Source organism: Callorhinus ursinus, unplaced genomic scaffold (genome assembly GCF_003265705.2).
Source record: "Callorhinus ursinus isolate GAN/ISIS: 27379988/994484 unplaced genomic scaffold, GSC_fseal_2.0 scaffold84, whole genome shotgun sequence".
Taxonomy (NCBI): Eukaryota; Metazoa; Chordata; class Mammalia; order Carnivora; family Otariidae; genus Callorhinus; species Callorhinus ursinus.
The window spans coordinates 2460798-2480508 of NW_027397146.1; the positions used below are offsets into that span (position 1 = coordinate 2460798).

Sequence of the window (19711 nt, forward strand, 5' to 3'; positions counted from 1 at the left end):
CCTTTACAGCAGTACCTACCTACACCAGTGTTTGATGGAATAATGGGACTGGAGCCTCACCAAGGGACACATAAACTTCTGCATCAGGTTGTACATCGTAGGTATAACCCCAGCCCTGTTTAAATCTGATTCTTCCTCTTCCCTGGGAGCCTCTGGGCAGCTGAACGGGGCTGGAGAAGAAAATACAATGTTTTTGCCTTTTTCTTCATGACCACGGCCTTCAAGCTGGCCCCATGGTATCTCCTGGCACCATATCCTCAGACCTGCCTGGGACCACACCTGCGTTCTGCGGGTGCCTCATCCGTGCAAATGCTCCAGGTGCCACCCGGAACCCCCCTCTTCCTACTCAGTGCTTCCACTAGGGATGCTGGCCTTTTGCTCCTGCATCAGCCGTGGATCCTTCTCTACCCAGTCACAGCCAACAGCACACAGACATGTTGCAGGATCACCCATCTTAAGAAAGCAAAATGGCCTGATGGGAGAGGTCCCACTTCTCTGCGCTGTCACAGGAGAGCTCAAAGAGCCATTGGCTCATGCCGCCTCTGATTGCTTCATTCCCGTTGTCTCTTACAAGCACTCCAGCTAGGTTGTCACCAACAGCCCCTGTCACAACCACCAGGCACCCGGAGGCGACCAGATCCAGTGGCCAAGCTTAGGACACCCCCACTTGCCCATTTCTCCTCCTGCCATTCTGTCTCCTTATCTCTATAATTTCTAAATGTGGCAGGCTCCAGAGCTTATTGCTTGGATCTCTTTTCTTCTCTGAGCACACTCAATGTCCAATCAAATCCCCCCTTCCCCTGGCTCGCAGGCAAAATACAGTCTAGGGACTGACAAGCTCCCAGCTCGAGATCTCCAGCCTGTAGTTCTGCGAGACTCATGTCTGTCCAGCTGCCTGCTGGACATCTCTATTTGGGTACATGATAGACATGTTGGACTTGCCATACTCAAAATTCAGCTCCTAGTTCCCTGCTGCAAGTCCCCTCGCCCACTACAGCAAACCTACTAAAGTCCTGTCCGTCTCAATAAATGGCCCACTCGGTCCTTCCAATTGCTTTGGCCAGAAACATTAGATTCACCCTTGATTCCTTTCTCTTGTACCCTCCATCCCATTCATCAGCAGATTTTGTTGACTGCACTCTCAGAATAGATCCCCAGTCCAGCAACTTCTCACTCCTTCATTTGTTACTGTGCTGGTCCAAGCCCCCCCCCTATTAATGCATGAATCAAATCATGATACCCCTCTGTTCAGAAGCCTCCAGTGGTCCAGTTCTGTTTAGAGCAAACGTATAGGCCCTTATCATCACCTCTGAGGCCCTGCATGACCTGCCCTCACTACCTCTCTGGCCTCACCCTCCCCTGTACTCTCTCATTGCGCTGCTCCAGGCACGCTGGCCTCTCTTTACTACTCCTCAAACCCACCAACTGAGTTTCTGCCTCAGGACCTTTGTCCTCACTGCTCTTTCTGCCAGGAATGCTCTTGGTGAACCACAGAGCTTGCTCTCTAAATTTGTTTAAGTCTCTGACCAACTTATGCTAAGCAACAAGCCTCCAGATCGCCTTTATTCTACCTGGGTTTCTGTATCACACTTGGTACTGACTGATGTACTCTGTATCTACTGGTTTCTCTGCCCACCGCCCCCATAGAAGGTAAGCTCCATGAAGGCAGGGATATTGTCTCTTTTGATCACTGCTATGTCCCCCTCAAAGGAGATGAGGCTCCTTAGAAAACTTCAGCTTCTCTCCAAACTGCGCCCCCAGCTCTCGATTAACTCCCAAGATATTGTTGCTAGTATATATTTAGAGATTTTTAATTTTTTTTTTTAGATTTTATTTATTTATTTGAGAGAGAGCGAGCGAGAGAAAGTGCGAGCTGGGTGAGGGGGGGAGGGAGAAGCAGACTCTCCTCTGAGCAGGGAACCTGATGCGGGGCTGGATCCCGGGACTCCGGGATCATGACCTGAGCCAAAGGCAGACGCTTCACCGACTGAGCCACCCAGGCGCCCCAATTTACAGATATTTTTTAAACACAAACTTAAAGCAAGACCTGCCACCATGGTGTGTTGTTCTCAGGCACCGGCAGGGAGAAGGAGAGAGTTGCACTTAACCAGGGCCCGAGTTTGCCAGACCAACTTGATAAAGACAGACATGGGGGCAAAGGCCGTTGAGAAATGGGTTTGTAAGTCACAACTTAGTTTTTGTGCCATATTCCTGAATTCATTCATCAGTACTTCTTGTTCCCCATTTCTTTCTTCCAGGTTCCTTCCTCTTCTTCCTGAAGCATTTCCTTTAGCATCCCTCACTGAATGTCTGGGCACTAAACTTTCTGAGTCCTTGTATGCCTGAGGATGTCTTTATTTCACCGTCTCTCATAAATGCTGATTTGTTGGGAGGGGGGCGGAATTTTCGGCCCATAATTATTCTTCCTGACACTCAGTCTGATCATCATTCCTTTGAGGGCCAGCTGGGTTTCCCTCTCATGCCTTTTCGGATTTTCTTTTTTATCCTGTGTGTTTTGTAGAGAGTATGTCTAGGTCTGTGTTTTAGTTTTATATTTAAAACCTACTCAACACCTAGTGGACCTTTAAAATCTGAGCACTCATGCCTTTCCTCATTTCTGGAAAATTCTTCAAATATTGACTCTACCTCCATTCTCTCTTTTCTTTCTTTCTGGAGGCCTTATTGGACATACAATAGAGTCTTTCATTACAATCTACATGTCTGTTAGTTTCTCCTTTGTGTGTTCTTTCACTTTCTGTCTTTGTAATATTTTATAGATTTCCTGTTTTATATCCACTCACGGACAGTCTAGTCTCACCTATACCCTCACCCCACCCTCAGATTATTTTGAAGCCAATCCTAGCACCATTTTCATTTTTTCTGTAAATATTTCAGTATTTGTCTCTAAAAGATAAGGAGCCTTTTTAAAGATTTATTTATTAATTTGAGAGAAAGAGAGCATGAGCAGGGGGAGAGGCAGAGGGAGAAGGAGAGAATCTCAAGCAGACTCCACGCTGAGCACGGAGCCCAGCGTGGAGCTTGATCTTCTGACCCCGAGATTAGACCTGAGCCAAACCCAAGAGCCTGACGCTTAACCAACTGCGCCACCCAGGTGCCCCCCCCCCACCTTTTTTGGTAAGACTTAAAGGAGCCGTTTTAAAAACACAATTCCATGACTACACCTAAAACATACTGACAAGTCCTTAATTTCCAGCCTGTGTTCAAATATCCCTGAATGTCTAATAAGTATTTTTATGTAGATTTCTTTCCAAATAAGGAACCAAAAAGGTTAAGACGTTGAAGTTGATTGAACTAGTTAAGTCTCTTCTATAAGTTCCCCTTCACATTTTGTTTGTTGAATAACTGATGTTTATTTTTAAACTGTATTGATTGTCCCATAGCATCTCCCATGGACTGGATTTTGCAGATTGCGGCCCCATGGTTTTGTTTGCTATGTCCCTCTCTCTAGTGTTTCCTGTAAGCTGGAGGACCTAGGGCTGCACTGTCCAGTAAAGCAGACTTAGAATAGAAAAAGGGAATATAGATAACTCATTAATGATTTTTCTATTGATTACATGTCGAAGTGATAATACTTTGGATAATCTTATATTAAAATACATTACAATTGTTTTCATCTGTTTCTTTTTACTTTTTTGATGTGGGTTCTACTAAATTTAAAGTCATATCTGTGCCTTGTATTACTATATTTCTAATGGACTAAAAGCTGGATCTGACTCTGGTTCAGTATTTTTCTCTGGGGCACCAATAGCAATCAGCATATCTAATGCTCAGATTTTGATTTCTAGACACCATTGCCCATAAAAGGAACCAGGGCTCCCATTCAGGACTCTGAGCAGGAGTAGTCCAAGTGAGCCTGAGACATTTTCTTAGGACAAAATAAAAAAGTGCTCAGGGGCACCTGGGTGACTCAGTCCGTTAAGCGTCTGACTCTTGATCTCAGCTCAGGTATTTCAAGCCCCACATTGGGCTCCATTCTGAGCATGGAGCCTATTTAAAAAAAAAAAAAGTGTTCAAAAACTAATGGGAACATGTCAAAAGGACACAGGAACCAACCTCAAGAACCCCCATGGCCAAATTTGGGATTTTTTTGAGCCTCACAAAAGACAATAGTAGTGGACTGTAATGCACTGAATAAAATAAGAATCCATGTAAATTAGTATAAAGGGGATCGTCTACATTACAGAGGAATGCCAGCTAATAAAAGTAAGAAGAATGCTGGAATTAGGATTTTACCATTTTGCAACCAGTATGTTAATAATGGTTCCAGGCAAGAATCATCACTGAATGTTCCAGATTCAAAGAGCCAGAAGAGATATAAGGACTAAATATAATATGATCTATGATTGGATCCTGGATCCAAATATAAAAATGCCTTTAAAGGACATTATTGGGACAGTGGGGGAAATTTGTATATAGACTGTTGGATAAGAGTGTCCTATCCTGTTACATTTCTTGTGTATGATCATTGTTTAGCAGTATTTAGGAGGATGTCTTTGTTGTTAGAAGATACGTAGTAAAGAGTTTAGAGGCAAAGTGGCGCATTGCCTGCGACTTACTCTCGAATGGTTTCAGAAAAAAAAGAAAATCATATGTCTGTGTATCTACACCAAGAAAATTATGGCAAAATATTAATAATCAGTGAATCTAGGCACATAATTCATGATTGCCTTTGTTCTGTTTTGCCTAAGTTAATCTATTGATGATCATTCCTGGATCTTATTACTTAATGAACGGTTCGGAAAATGGTGACATGCTGTCATTCTCTCTTTGTTTCTTAATTCAGTTCTTTGCTTGGCCATTTCCCTGTACTCATTAGTTTACAGAACAAATTCTTATTCTTCCTGGTGATCAAATTGTCCCTTCTTTGGACAGTGAGAGCCTCTTCAAATTGACTCTTGAGTCCTTTTAACAGGACCCCAGGAGTCTTGGCTAGCTTCCTTACTTTCTGATTTGACAAGGTGTTCCTGGCTCTTCTTGTCTATTTCCTGCCCCAGATCTGCAGTCAGCCATTGCTCCCAGGAGTTTTGGTTCCTTTTAGCAGTAAATTAAACAGACGTGTCTTCATTCCCTTTCAGTTTGCTGTTCTATATCTATTTTCACAGAAAGGAATACTCCTGTGTATTGGCTATTTGCACTGTCTTTCATGGGGTGGAACTTTTTCAAATGATTCATAATTTGTATCTGTGAGCTCATTTTCCCAGGAGTTTTACCTGTATTGTCACACACCCCCACCCCCATGGTGTACAGTGGTACAGATATTGCTTTTGTCTGGATCCCACGGGTTTCTCATGCCCTAACCCAGTTTTTCCTGGGGACCCGTCAATGCGGAGGGGCAGTTGAAGGGACAACTTGGTTTCCGTCCTAGGTACATCTGTATTGTTTGAATCTTTTACAGTGAGATGTATTTTCATGTTAATTATAGAATTATAAAAGGGCAAGACACCTACATACCACAGATTAGAGTGCGGGAATGTGAGGAGGCTGTTTACTTGTCTAAAGCAGGAGTGATTTTTTTTTTTTATGTCTTTGTTTGCTTTTCCAGGATCTGTACCCAGCTCTGAAAGGTGTAAGCACAGTTTTCCACTGTGCATCACCCCCACCATCCAGTAACAACAAGGAACTCTTTTATAGAGTGAATTACATTGGCACCAAGAATGTCATTGAAACTTGCAAAGAGGCTGGAGTTCAGGTAAGGGGAAAGCTGGAGTGAGTGCTCTCGGGAGCATGTCATGGCCCTTTCTAAGTGTGCGGGAGCCAGGATTTTTCTCGTTCTCTTCCTGGGTCTAGCCAGGCTTGCTTCTCAAAGTGTTGTGAAGATCCTAGAAACTGAGTCCTATTTGCTGCTGGGCCAATTTGAGCTGCATCACAATAGACCATTTGAGGACCCTAAGGCTTATTAGTCTTTGGTTAAAGAGCCATAAAATGTCGATGTTGCTTATATTTTTTTATTGTGGTTAAATAAATGTCATACAGTTTACCATTTTAACCATTTTCTTAAAGATTTTATTTATTTATGACAGAGAGAGAGCAGGAGAGCACAGGCAGGGGGCGTGGGAGCGGGAGAGGGAGATGAAGGCTCCCCGCCGAGCAGGGAGCCCGATGCGGGGCTCGATCCCAGGACCCTGGGATCATGACCTGAGCTGAAGGCAGTCACTTAACGACTGAGCCACCCAGGCGCCCCTTAACTGTTTTTTAATTTACAGTTCAGTGGCATCAAGTACATTCACGTTGCTGTGCAAACATCCCCACCGGCCACCTCCTGAACTTTCATCTTCCCAGACTGAGACTCTATCCCCATTAAGCACCAGCTCCGCACCCCCTCCTCTCCAAGCCCCTGGCACCCACCATCCTACGTTCTGTTTCCATGAATCTAGAGACATCAAAGAAGTGGACTTATATGGTATCTGTACTTTTATGTCTAACTTCTTTCACTCAGCATAATGTCTTCTAGGTTCATCCATGTTGTAGCATGTGTCTGAATTTCCTTTTTTTTACCACTGAATAACATTTCATCCTGTGGATAGACCATATTTTGTTTAGCCACTCATCCGTCAGTGGACACTTGGGTTGTTTCCACTTTTGAAAAAGTATTGTGAATCATGCTGTTAGGAACATAGGCACATAAATATCTGCTCCAGTCTCTGCTTTCAGTTCTTTTGGGTAAATACCCGGAAATGGAATTACTGGGTCATACAGTAATCCTATGTTTAACCTTTCAAGGAACTGCCATACTATTTTCCAGACCTTGCCTCTATTTTCAGACTATTTACTTTTCACCAATGGAAACCTGTTATAGCTCAGACCTGAGGGGATATAAATTTCCACATATGCTTTGTTGTAAATGCTGGTTCTCAGGATCACCCTTATGGGGCACTCGGCATCATCAGCTGGCCCAGCAAGAACAAGTGGGGAAGGAGCTCTTCAGGGCTCAGTGCCCTGGAAAGGATGGATCATGGTCAAAACCACCCCTTTATGCCTTGCAAATGACAAGACACTCTGCCCTGCAGTTGTCACCCGATTTGCTCCTCAATAGGTAACCAGGAACTACTCATGTCACTTAACCGGTGAGGAAGCAGATTTGGAAGGCTAAGAGATGTCTCTTTGCTAGTAAATGAAAGAGGTGGGACTCAAATCAGACACTCTGATGCCAAATCCCAGACTCCTTAGTCTATACCATGCTTGTATACCTAGAGCTCAGTGAATTTCACTGCTGCTCTTTTTTAAATGGAATAACCTAGTTATCCAGAAAAGATTCAAGAATGACATAGCACCCATATAATCATCACACTGTTTAAGTAACATTACCAGTAGAGTTGAAGTTCTGTGTGTATCCATTCTCCACGCCTTTGCTGTCCTTCCCCACCACCCCATGGGGAACCAGTGTTCTGAATTCGGGTTTATCATTGCTATATGCTCCATGTACAGCCAATATAAGTTATCAGTTTGCATGTTAAAAACTTTATAGAAATGATATATTCAATATATCTTCCTGCAACTTGCTTTTTTTCCCCCTAACGTTATGTTTTTGAGATTCATCCATCTCGTGCTCCCTCTGTCCATCCCTCCCTCTCTTTCTTGAATAAAAAAAAAAAGAAAATGGCTTTTCATGTTGTATTTAGGAAACATTTCATAACAGTGAAATCAAAAAATTGTTTAATGTGGGGTTTTTCCCCAAAGGTTCAAAGTGTTACTTTGCACATTTAAATCTTTAATCCACCAGGACTTTATGTTTGTGTATGGTCTGAGGTAGCAATTGAATTTTTGTTGTTCAGTACCGTTTATTCTGTGATCCATCCTTTCCCCTCTGTTCAGTGCCCCATCCAGCACATGTCAGGTGTTGGTGCCTTGCACGGGTCTGTTGCCAGCTCTCTCTTCCGCTCCAGCGGCCTCGGCCTGTGCCCGTGCCACTGTGCTCTGCCTTCACTAAGCGAGCCGTACGATGAATCTCAGTAACTGCTAGGACAAGTCACCCCCCCAACCATGTTCTTCAGAATCTGCTTGGCTATTCTTAGCCCTTTGCTTATCCATCTAAATCTTAGAATCAGCTTGTCGAGTTCCTGTTGGAATTGTTACTGTGATTGCATCAAATTTAAAGGCAATTTGGGAGAGCATGGATACCTTGCCAATATTGAGTCTTTGTATCCATAGACACATAATCTCTTTCTCTCTCTTTCAGTACTTTTACCCTTTACTTTAGAAAGGTTTTTCACATCTTGTTGTTTATCCCTATGTACCTAGTTTTTGGTTATTGAAATAATATCTTTCATATTACATTTTTAATTGCTAATGCATAGAAACACAGTTGGTTTTTGTATATTGATTTTGTACTCACCAGTTCCACTGAACTCTAACTGTAAAATTTTCTGTATGTTCATAGTGTTTTCTATGTAGACTTCTCCAACATCTGTGAATGGTGATAGTTTTGTTTCTTCTTCTTTTTTTTAACTCTTTTTTTTTTTAAGATTTTATTTATTTATTCATGAGACTCAGAGTGGGAGAGAGAGAGAGAGAGAGAGAAGCAGAGGGAGAAGCAGGCTCCCAAGGAGCAGGGAGCCCGATGCAGGACTCGATCCCAGGACCCTGGGATCATGACCTGAGCCGAAGGCAGACGCTTAACCATCTGAGCCACCCAGGCGCCCAGTTTTGTTTCTTCTTTTTAAAGTATTCCTTGTTTGTCTTAACCCACCACACCTGCTAGGACTTCCAGTACAATGTTGAATAAAAGTGGTAAAGCTGTGATTCGAGCTAATGGTGTTCAGTGTTGGATGTGCTGCCCTTAACCAGAGGGCTGGAAGCTGGGACCCTTGTAAGAAAGCATTTCCTTTCAAATAGCATTTCTCAAGTGGGCGTGTGTACATGTGCTGACATGCCAGGGTTGGTCTCAGAATCACAACGCATCTCTTTCAGACAGATACCTCCCTCAGAGTTTGTGGGCTGTCCTTCTCCCTTGGGGAATCATTCCCATACTTAGATACCACAAATAATGGAAGTCTGTTCCATCTCTCAGTAGTGATAGGAGAGAAAAAAGGTGAAATCCACTGTTTTAGAATGTAATAGAATGTGTCTCGAATCCACGTAGCTAAAGAAGATGGTGATCTTTGAATTATTTTAAGGAGGCCTGAAAAGCAAAGCATTGCAATACATCATTTATATGGTGGCTTGCATGAGGGTTGCGAACAGGTGCCATTTGATTTTCTTTCATGTATGACCATCAGCTTGTTTAAGTAATGATCATTTCTTACTTGTATTTTTTTAATCTTCCTTTCTCCTCTGCCAGAAACTCATTTTAACCAGCAGTGCCAGTGTCATCTTTGAGGGTGTCAACATCAAGAATGGAACCGAAGACCTCCCTTATGCTGTGAAACCCATTGACTATTACACGGAGACAAAAATCTTACAGGAGAGAGTATGTACCTGAGAACTGGTTGAGTGACAAGCAAGTTCCATGAACATCTGAATGGCTTAGATTTTTAAGAAAAATATTTATGAAGTTAGTGTTCTCAGGCCTGCATACCTAACTTGGGAAGTAAAATTTGTGGCTGAAATTCAGTTTAAAAATAATGACAATAGCTTAATGTGACCATACACTGCTCAGAGTATTGTACAGGAACTACCTCGTTTAAACTTCACAAGGACCCCATAAGGTGGATACTATTATCATCATCAGGTTATAGATGAGGACAGTTGATGCACAGAGATTCAGTTTCGTCCTGAGGTCACGCACGTAGTAGGTGGCTGAACCCACACAGTTTAGCTCCGGAGCCTGCACTCAACCTCTAGGCCACGCGAGCTTACTCAGTTGCCATAGAAATCAGAGGCAATTGATGATGATCCCAAGCACACAGGCAGAACTTGGGCTTAACACACAAGTGTTTTCATTTGAACACGCCTTCCTAGTGGCACTCTTGCCCCCCTCCCTGATTTAAATTAAACGATGAAAGGATCTTGCTTTATTTCAAGGAAAAGTACTTGGTAAGGTACTGGTTTCCACTTGGCAAGCCAACTTTGCCAGGTAGCACCTGGTTTTAACAGCAGTCTGCGTTGAGTAACGAGCACTAAGCCTTTGGACTCCAGGGCTCCAGGGACCCTGACAGCAGCTAGCTCCAGGACTAACGTCCAAGGAGAATATTACCATAAGGACATACTCACTTGAAGGCCATGGATGCTCGTTGACCACAGACAGCTTGCCTTGGCTGGGGAAGCTGTGAGTACCTCTCCCAGGTGTTTGCAGCTTGTCACACCCACTGAGGTTGCATTTCGCAGCCAGCACATATCGAACTAGAGCTTAGGGCTGAATTGGCGTGAATTCCACTGAGCTGCCTGAGAGCCAGCTGCCTCCCCTCCATTTGCTATCACTCCAGGTCAGAAAGTTCCAGGAGAACTCGTCTGCAAGAAGACACAAGGGCCTACCCAATCCAGGGGTGGAGGCCGGGCCTTTTGTAAGCTGGAGTCCTGTCTCCAAGTTCTGCCACCCTGCTCCTTGGAGCACAGAGAGCTTCACAGAGCTGCCACCTGCTAGGACTTAACCCAAGAAGCACTGAGGCTTTTGCTGGGCCCTGTGTACTCTCATCCAAGGCACTGACATTCCCACCTCCTGTGCTCAGGAGCTGCAAGTGACAGCCATGGCTCAGACACAGAACACATCTGAAGACTTGACCTATTTCTCCCAGACCCTTTACCTTCTCAGTCCCTTCTTCCTGGCCCACTTGGGTTCATCAGAGTCCCTTCCTAGGAGGTGGTACTCAGAACTGAGCAGAACAGCTCAGGACTGGTGGAAACAAGCCTGTGGAACCTAAGGCAGGAGAGGCAGGAGACTCATGACTGACTCGTTACCTGGAACCCTCAGATCTTCCCCTGGCTGCATTTGTGCAGTTCAGTCTTGGAACCCAAACCCAGGCCTTTCTCTTTGATCATATTGTTGTTGTTGTTGTTTTAAGTAGGCTCCGTGCCCAATGTGGGGCTTGAACTCACAACCTTGAGATGGAGAGTCACATGCTCCACCGACTGAGCCAGCCAGGAGCCCCTGATCATACTGGTTTTGACCCAGCTGTGTCTCCTGTGTTTTCAAATTTGGGTGGTATGGGTGGATGGGATAGAGAAGTAGCCCCAAATTATACCAGAGCAGAAGTCAGATACTCTGTGTCCCCCGTAAGTGGTGCTGCCGACATGCCCCTTCTGCTCTTTTACAGGCAGTCCTGGGTGCCAATGATCCTGAGGGGAATTTCTTAACCATGGCCATTCGCCCTCATGGCATTTTCGGCCCAAGGGACCCCCAGTTGGTCCCCATCCTCATTGAGGCAGCCAGGAAAGGCAAGATGAAGTTCGTGATTGGGTAAGTTGGCCCACAGTTGGTCTTCTCCCTGACCCCTGACAAGGATCAGTCTTGCTTGGTTAGCTCTTCTCTAATGCCGCCTTCTCTGCTGCCCTCTGTGTTGGTTTCCTGGGGCTGCCCCAACAAATAACCACAAACCGAGGGGCTTAAAACAACAGAGATTAATTCTTTCTCAGTTCTGGAGGCGAGAAGTCTGGAATCAAGGTGTTGCCAGCGGGGGTTCCTTCTGGAAGCTGAGGGGGAGAATCTGTTCCAGGCCTTTGTCCCAGCCTCTGGTGGTGGCCAGCAGTCTTTGGTGTTCCTTGGCTTGTAGACAAGTCACTCTAATCCCTGCCTCCACCCTCACGTGAGCGTCTTTTCTGTGTATCTACATCCAAATTTCCCTCTTATAAAGATACCAGCCATTGGATTTAGGGCCTACTCTACCCCAGTATGACCTCATCTTAGCTTGGTTACATCTTCAAAGACCCTATTTCCAAATGAGGTTACATCCAAAAGTTCCAGGGAGACATGAATTTAGGTAGGACACTGTTCAACTTAGGATACCATCACGTAGCCTGGGAAAATATTTGTGTCCCTTTTTGAAAATTGAGGAAACAGGCTCGGAGAGAGGGGAAAGACTGGCACAGGGTCAAGGGCCAGGCCTTGGATCTAGGAAGGCCGGTAGAGGTGTTCACATTCCTTCTCAAGGAAAGTGCAGGTGGCGAGGCCTTTGTGGGTGGTGACAGCATGTGGCTGTTTCCCCAGTACACCTTTGCTTCCTTCCTTTTTTTTTTTTTCCATTGCCACCTTGCCTCCCTGCTGCCCTGTCTTCTTGCTTTGAGGGATTAGAAAGAGATGGTAGAAAGGTGTAGAGGCCAAAGCGAGCTCTTAGCCCTGAGTGTGGGCCATGCCAGGATGGGGCAGGCAGGGCACTGGGCTTTCAGACTCCTTGCTCGGCCCTTACATGTCCCACTGCCTCTGAGGGCCCCAGGTATCCTGGCCCCTTAACATCTTTAACAGTGGAACCATGCCCCGTACGCCCACAGAAATGGGGAGAACTTGGTGGACTTCACCTTTGTGGAGAACGTGGTGCATGGACACATCCTGGCTGCAGAGCACCTCTCCCAAGATGCGGCCGTGAGTGGGAAGGTAAGGCACCTCCTCCTCCTGCCCCATGCACGTTTGCCTGTCTTTGAACTGCATGTCCCTGTGATTGGATTCATTCATTGGCAAATTGCCTTCATGATCCTGGGTCCTGGCTGATCTGTTTTCGGATCCCATTGGTCCGAGGTTGATCCCCTGTGGTAGGCAGTGTGGTGACATTGCAGTGCCAATGAGCTGGGATTGACCGAGCACTCAGGACCTGGTTCTCCATGTAACGGGGCCTGGATACCCATTGTGGACGTGACTGCTCCCAGCAGGGTCCCATGTACATTCAGTGGGGTGCTTGCTACTCATCTTCCCTCCCAGTCATTCTGGAAGCGTCTTCATTTCTCTCCCATTGCCCACCCTTGCTCGTGCCTCTCACCCCTCCGGAGGGGTGGATGTATCTCAGCCTCTTGGCACCTGGCACCTGGTGGGCAGGATGGACATGTCAGGGAGGTGAGCTCTCATGCAGAGAGGGGAGAGCACATTAGGGCCCCCCTCGCCCTCTCCTCCCATTCACAGGGCCCCCCTCTTCCTTGTTTCTCACTACTCCCTTTGGAACCCCCTCTTTGGATCTCGTTTTTCTCCTGGACCTCTGCTGTTTTCCCACTCCTGTAACACTGAGGGTGGTGGAGGTCGGGTGGGTGTATGGCTTTTGTTTTAGACCAAATACAGCACATTTGAGAAATGGCAGGTGACCTGTTGTTGCATATGAAGATAAGGAGTTTTACCATGATTAACATAAATTAAATTAACAAACATACCTTCCTGAGTGTAATCTAAGCTTCACCTAAAAATCCTGGCCCATAGGTAAAACTTACCTCCCCTGTCTGTACCTTAAGTCGGCCCAAATCAAAAAAGCATCTCTGCCACTGGCTGACATTTGCAGATTGGAGATGCTGGGTGGGCAGGCCGGCAGAGGCCACTGGCTTCCCAAAATATTGGTCCCCGGCTGAGCCAACAGCTTATGCCTGAGCTCCAAGTTCCAAGTGTGGCCTGCCAGCTGGGGAGCATTTTCTAACTTCTTGTTCTCTCTCCAGGCATTTCACATCACCAATGACGAACCCATCCCCTTCTGGACATTCCTGTCCCGCATCCTGACAGGCCTCAACTACGAGGCCCCCAAGTACCACATCCCCTACTGGGTGGCCTACTACCTGGCCCTCCTGCTGTCCCTCCTGGTGCTGGTGGTCAGTCCTGTCATCCAGCTCCAACCCACTTTCACACCGATGCGTGTCGCCCTGGCTGGCACCTTCCACTATTACAGCTGTGAGAGAGCCCAAAAGGTCCTGGGCTACCGGCCACTGGTCACCATGGACGACGCTATAGAAAGGACCGTGCGGAGTTTTTATTACCTGCGGAAAGTCAAGTGATGCAGCCCGGAGACTGGGCCCTCACAGTGCCTTCCCCGGCTACTAACTCTCCCCTGTGGACCAACACACTAACCTCCTTCAAGTGACTTTCTTCTGAGCTTAGGTAGGTCTCCTCCTGCCAGTTAGATGAGAGCACACTCAGCTGTTCCGTGACCACAAGGGTGGAGGAAATGGGAGGCATTTCTCCCATTTGTCGGATTGGATTTGAATTTCTTAAAGCAGGCAGCTTCATATTCTACTGTTTTGTGTTCTCCTCTCCCTCTCCCCTACCCCTCCCACCCCCACCCCTCCTCTCTCCTGGGTTACTTATCATTCCAGCATCCTTCTACATAATCAAGGAAGCTGTAGGGAAAAAACAATCCATTTGCTAATGGATGATGGGAAACTAGATTTACTTCCATGCAAACCAGTACTAGAGTAGAAGCCACAGGCTGTTCAAGGAGCCACATATTACACATATCCTAGGAGAAAAGCAGAAGTTTTAAACACATGGTGAAACCTCAAACAGATGCAGAATTTAAAGCAAAAACTTTTTAAAAGCTTAAATAATTGTTACCCCTCCCCCCATCAGTCTCTAGAGGGAAAAGACTGCTGGTTGGTCACCTCCATATATGCTTCCATGTTCTCTCTCCGGTACAGCTGGTGTGCCTGCCTGCATTGTTTTTTCATAAAACATTCTTTCATGGACATGTCTCTCTCTCTCTTTTTTTTTTAAGAGTTTCTCCATTTATTGGCCAGAGAACGTGTGTGTGTGTGTGTGAGAGAGAGAGAGAGAGAGCACAAGCAGGGAGAGCAGCAGACGGAGGGGGAAGCAGGCTCCCCGCTGAGCAGGGAGCCCGATGCGGGGCTCCATCCCGGGACCCTGGGATCATGACCCGAGCCGAAGGCAGACACTTAACCGACTGAGCCACCCAGGTGTCCTGACATGTCTCTCTTTATCAGCGGAGCCCCATTGTCCTTTTTAGTTACAAGGTGGTAGTGTGCCCCAGTGGCCTGCCATTTCAGCTGTGTAGCTCTTCTAACATGGGACATGGAGCTGGTTGACAGTAAGCCATTGAAAAGGTCAAAGAGAAGAGCATTCTTTATCTGCTTGGAGTTTGGGCAGAAACTCCGTGAGATTATGCAGAAAGGACTATTTCTCTGCAGCTCACGCTCATAGAACCCCCACAGGCCAGTTTCCAAAAGGCAAAGCACATAGGATTCAGTGTTCTCTGTTTTCTGGTGATGTTCTGCTTACAGAACCTGATTTCTTCCCAGACTAATCAAAATGTAATGTTAAAGACTTCTCTTTTCTTCTCTGCCTTTGTCCAGGGGTGGAGAGGCAGCCGGGGACACTGGAATAAAGTGAAGATATTGTACATGCCATGAGGTTTGTGTGATAGGAACACCACACCCACCTGAGGGGAGACTGTGCTATGTTGATGGGGCAAGGGAGCACAAGCAGAAGACAAGGTCTTTGCCCTTAAGGTACTTAGAATAGAGGAGCTCAAGATACGTTCACAAGCCCCTGTAATACCAGACAAAAAATGATGCACCTGTGACAAGGTGGTGTAAGTTCAAGGAGGGGAGACATGGCTTCCAGGCAAGACCATCAAAGAGGCTTCCAGCGAGGAGGTAACGGCACTGAATTGGACTTGAAGAATGAATAGTCAGTAGGTACAGGTCCGTAGGTGCCACTTCAGGCTGAAAGGTCGGGTTCAGAGTCAGTGGCTTTTTATAATCTCATTAGCAGTGTGTTGTCTTTCTTGGGTTCAGTGAAGTACAGGAGTGACCAGCATGGCTTGGGGTTGGGGGCGTGGAGTAGTGGGAAGTTGGGTTGGCTGAAGAGGTAAGCAGGGCTGAGGATGCCAAGCCAAGAGAGCTAAACTGTCTCCTATGGGCATGGGAAACCACTGACAGTTTACGCAGTGGAGGGCAAAAATCAAGAAACTTACGTCGCCATGCTGGGCGGAGCCTGGGAGATCAGATAGGAAGTGGCAAAGGTCTGGGCAATGATGCAGCCACGGAAATACAAATGAAGCTTTAGCTGAAGCACCTGGAAAGACCTCAGAGCTTGCAGCTTGATTTCCTATGAGGAGTGGGAGGGAGGAAGAGGCCAGGGCGTAGGACTGATAGACTCTGCTTTCAGAGCTGCTAGGAGGAGACTCTCATGCCCAAAAGAGTGAGGCTGGCAGACCAAAGTGCCCTCAGCTTTGTCCTTCCAGCTCTCTTGGGAAAATGCTAGCAGCTGCCTCTACAAAAGATGTCCCTCATCGAACTCCAGACTGTCCAATCTATTCGTATCTTCTACTTCCTCAGAGAACCTCTTGTCTGCTCACTTGTTTTATTCACCCATTCTTTCTACATGTTTGTTGGGCACTGCCTGGGCTTCAGTGGTGAATAAAACAGGCACAGCCTAGAGCTGATATTGCAGTGGAAACACCCTCCCTACCCCAGACAGCTTTTATGGCTGCTCCTTGCTCTGCCCTGCATTCCTGACTCAGACCTATGTCACCCCCATCTGCTTGGAGAAAGTCTGACTGCCCAGGAAGCATAGCCTCTGCAACCCCCTAGGAGCTCGTTAGAAATGATGGGGCCCCGCCTCAGACCTGCTGAGTGGAGACTCAGTGGGCCTGCTGCTGTGTTTGCAGGCCCCACCCATGGTTCCGAACCACCGAAGTGGACTCCCACCAGGTCACCAAGTCCAGCTAGAACCTTGCCTCAGCTATTGCAAGACTGAACTTGTCCCACTCACCAGCCTAAATCCCCAGGCCACTCCAACCCATCCCTTTTCTGAAGGCTGATAACTCTGCAGCACACTTCCCTAAAATGACATCCTGGATAACCGACCTAGGCCTGCACCTCCCTCCACTACCCTCCTCCATGGCACATCCGTCTGTAGAATCAGGCTAGAGGGAAGGCAGTTGTCTGCCAGCTTAAGGACAGCTGAAAGTCCATGTTCAGTTCTGCATGTTCATTGGGGAGGTCTCTCATTTCAGTCCCTCTTCCCTCCCCGTTGATACTGACCTAGTTCAGCACCTGGCCCTGTCTGCACCCGGGTCAGGTGTACTGGAACAGCCAAGCGGATCTGTCTGCCTCCCCTGATCCGGCCTTTATGTATCTCCAGGTTGTCCTTCCTAAAAGAGACCTAGATCTGTCTCTCCTCTGTCAAAAACACTTCAGTGGGTCCCAACTTTCTCCTGAACACCTTCTGTGGCCAGTTTATCACAACCTGTTCTCAGCCCACCTTTCCAGCTTCTTCCACTGGGCTTCACACTTGTGCGCCAGCCATACTGCTGGTCTGACCCGTCAGACATCCCCTTACTCAGGTTGCCCTGGCTGCCTGCCACGCCCTCTCCTCGTTATGTCCCCTAATACAGAATGGCCAGATCCCTTTCCCCACAAAAGTCTACTCTGATCTTCCCAATTGGAGATCACCTATTTGTTCTGGGCTCCCAGGCTGTAGCTCTCAGTCTTTGCTTTATTTAGTGTGTTCCCTCAGTGTACTTTCTCCCACCCCTACCAGGCCAGGAGCTCCTTGCCAGCAGAGCCAACCAGTGTCCCCATAGAGTGGGTGCTCAAGAAATGTGGGTAACCACGTGCCTGGCTTGCAATCCTAGGGTAACAGCAGCAACAAAAGGGAAGAGCCAGGGGGACTGGTTGGAGCAGAGGTTCCAGGCCTGGCACTCGTGTGTGGACTTGGGAGGTCTGTGAACCCCAGGAATTGGACATAGCCTTGGGGGCATCTGAGTGTGTTTTGTCGGGAGAGGGCACAGAGCTGGGATTAGCTTTTCAAAGATGACTGCGGCCCGCTACAAAATTCAAGTGGGGGGGGGGCGGGGCAGCCGCTGTAGGGAAGCCTGCTTTTGGGGAAGGGTCCAAGAGAGACAAGCTGAGGGTGACGAGGCCAGAGTAGGGATCCCAGGCTTCGTTAGCATCTTCATCTGCATGTGGTCATGGACCACAGGGTGGCTGTGGCCAGCTGTTCTGTACAGGCAGAGCAGGTCTTTGTCTTCCTCCCTCCCTCCACCTAACCCCAGCAGGCTAGTCTGTAAGTTCCTCTGGCTCCTCAGCGGCGTTCTCTGCACATCTCACCTCAGGGTATCTGGTCCTGCTGGGCCTGCAGCCTCCTTTTCTTCCAAACGTCATCTCCAACATCATTCAGTCCTCACAGCTTCCTCCCCGTGGTCTCTCTCTTCTGGCTTCCTACAGAGCCCACCCTGCATCGCCATCAGTCATTGGCTTAGCTGTCCAGATCTCCAACAAGCCACTACTTTCCTCAAGGGCCAGGGGCTTTTGATTTGTTTCTCTGCTCAGTAAGTGTGACCAGACTGAAAGGGCATTAAGAGGACAAAGCTATGCGGGCGCCTGGGTGGCTCAGTTGGTTAAGCGACTGCCTTCGGCTCAGGTCATGATCCCGGAGTCCCAGGATCGAGTCCCGTATCAGGCTCCCTGCTCAGCAGGAAGTCCGCTTCTCCCTCTGACCCTCCCCCCTCTCATGTGCTCTCTCTCTCTCTCTCTCTCTCTCTCATTCTCTCTCTCAAATAAATAAAATCTTAAAAAAAAAAAAAGGAGGACAAAGCTACTAACACCTACATTGACCAACTGGGGGAACCCCAGAGAGAAGAAGTCATGACCAAGGGTACTCAGGCAATTAGCAGAGCCCGGGCTAAACCACAAGCTCCTGATCCCCAAGCCAATGCATCCCACATTACCCATCTAGATTCATGCAGCTAACACAGCAAAGGTGCTCATCTGGGAAGGGACACAGACTCTAATCTGAGACTTTGCAACATGAAGGGCTGAAAGGGCACAAAGAAGAGTTAGGAATGGAGACAGAAAAGAGGCATGTGGCGAGACACTAGAACTCTTCCATCGGCAGCATACACCTCTTTCCCCCAGCACTGCCTAGTTGTCAATTATGGAAGACTCCAAATGATAGTGGACCCAAATTAGAGCCTTCCCTTTCTCAGGTCTGTCTTTCACCCACTCAGCCCCCAGGAGGTGTGTTCACATTAGCTCCTTCAGCCCGGAAAACTTTCTTGAGTGAGCTGGGTAGGAGAGAAAAGGGGAGAAGAGGGTGAAGGCCTCTTAGCCTTTCCCTGTACTGCAACTCAAGACACTTTCTCTAGTAATTACGGAGAGACGCACACACCATTGGCTTTATTCTCTGGGGGGGACCATCAATTCAGAAAATATTAACTGAACACCTGCTAAGTCCAAAGGGATGCAGAAGTGACCAAGGTAGAGCACTTACCCTCAGAGAGTCCCACAGAGAAAGTAATAACCCAAGTGCTCTCCCTTAAGAGCAGAGGTCCACAGACTGAACTTGGGGTCAAATCCTATTTGCCTGTGCTTTGGTCAATAAAATGTTATTGGCATATAGCCACACCCATTGGTTTACGTATTGTCAATGGCTACATCCATGCTACAATGGCAGAGTTGACCAGTTATGAACAGAGATCTTGTAACCCACAAAGCCTAAAATAGTTACTACCTTCCCCCTTATAGAAAAAGTTTGCCGACCTCTGCTTAAGAGTAACCGATAGGGGGCGCCTGGGTGGCTCAGTCGTTAAGCGTCTGCCTTCGGCCCAGGTCCTGATGATCGAGCCCCGCGTCAGGCTCCCTGCTCCGCGGGAAGCCCGCTTCTCCCTCTCCCACTCCCCCTGCTTGTGTTCCCTCTCTCGCTGTGTCTCTCTCTGTCAAATAAATAAATGAAATCTTTAAAAAAAAAAAACTTGGAAAGAAAAAAAAGGCCAACAGACACATGAAAAGATGCTCAACATCGCTCATCATCAGGGAAATAGACATCAAAATCATATACTACCTCACACCCATGAGGATGGCTACTTTCAAAAAACAAATGAATAAATAAAAC

General features: G+C 47.2%; 1 protein-coding gene across 4 annotated transcripts in view; it reads left to right on the forward strand.

Moving 5' to 3' along the window:
• NSDHL (NAD(P) dependent 3-beta-hydroxysteroid dehydrogenase NSDHL) overlaps positions 1–15217 on the forward strand; it is a 30725-nt gene extending 15508 nt beyond the window's left edge. For 3 of the 4 annotated variants that reach the window (XM_025862885.2, XM_073887901.1, XM_025862886.2), the window contains exons 5-9: positions 5564–5710; positions 9299–9427; positions 11211–11353; positions 12382–12484; positions 13522–15217. In XM_025862885.2, coding sequence (XP_025718670.1) covers positions 5564–5710; positions 9299–9427; positions 11211–11353; positions 12382–12484; positions 13522–13854 — 855 coding nt within the window. In that variant the 3' untranslated portion in view covers positions 13855–15217. The remainder of the gene's footprint in view (positions 1–5563; positions 5711–9298; positions 9428–11210; positions 11354–12381; positions 12485–13521) is intronic. The other variant, XM_073887902.1, reaches the window with a different exon arrangement.
• The last annotated feature ends 4494 nt before the right edge of the window (positions 15218–19711 follow it).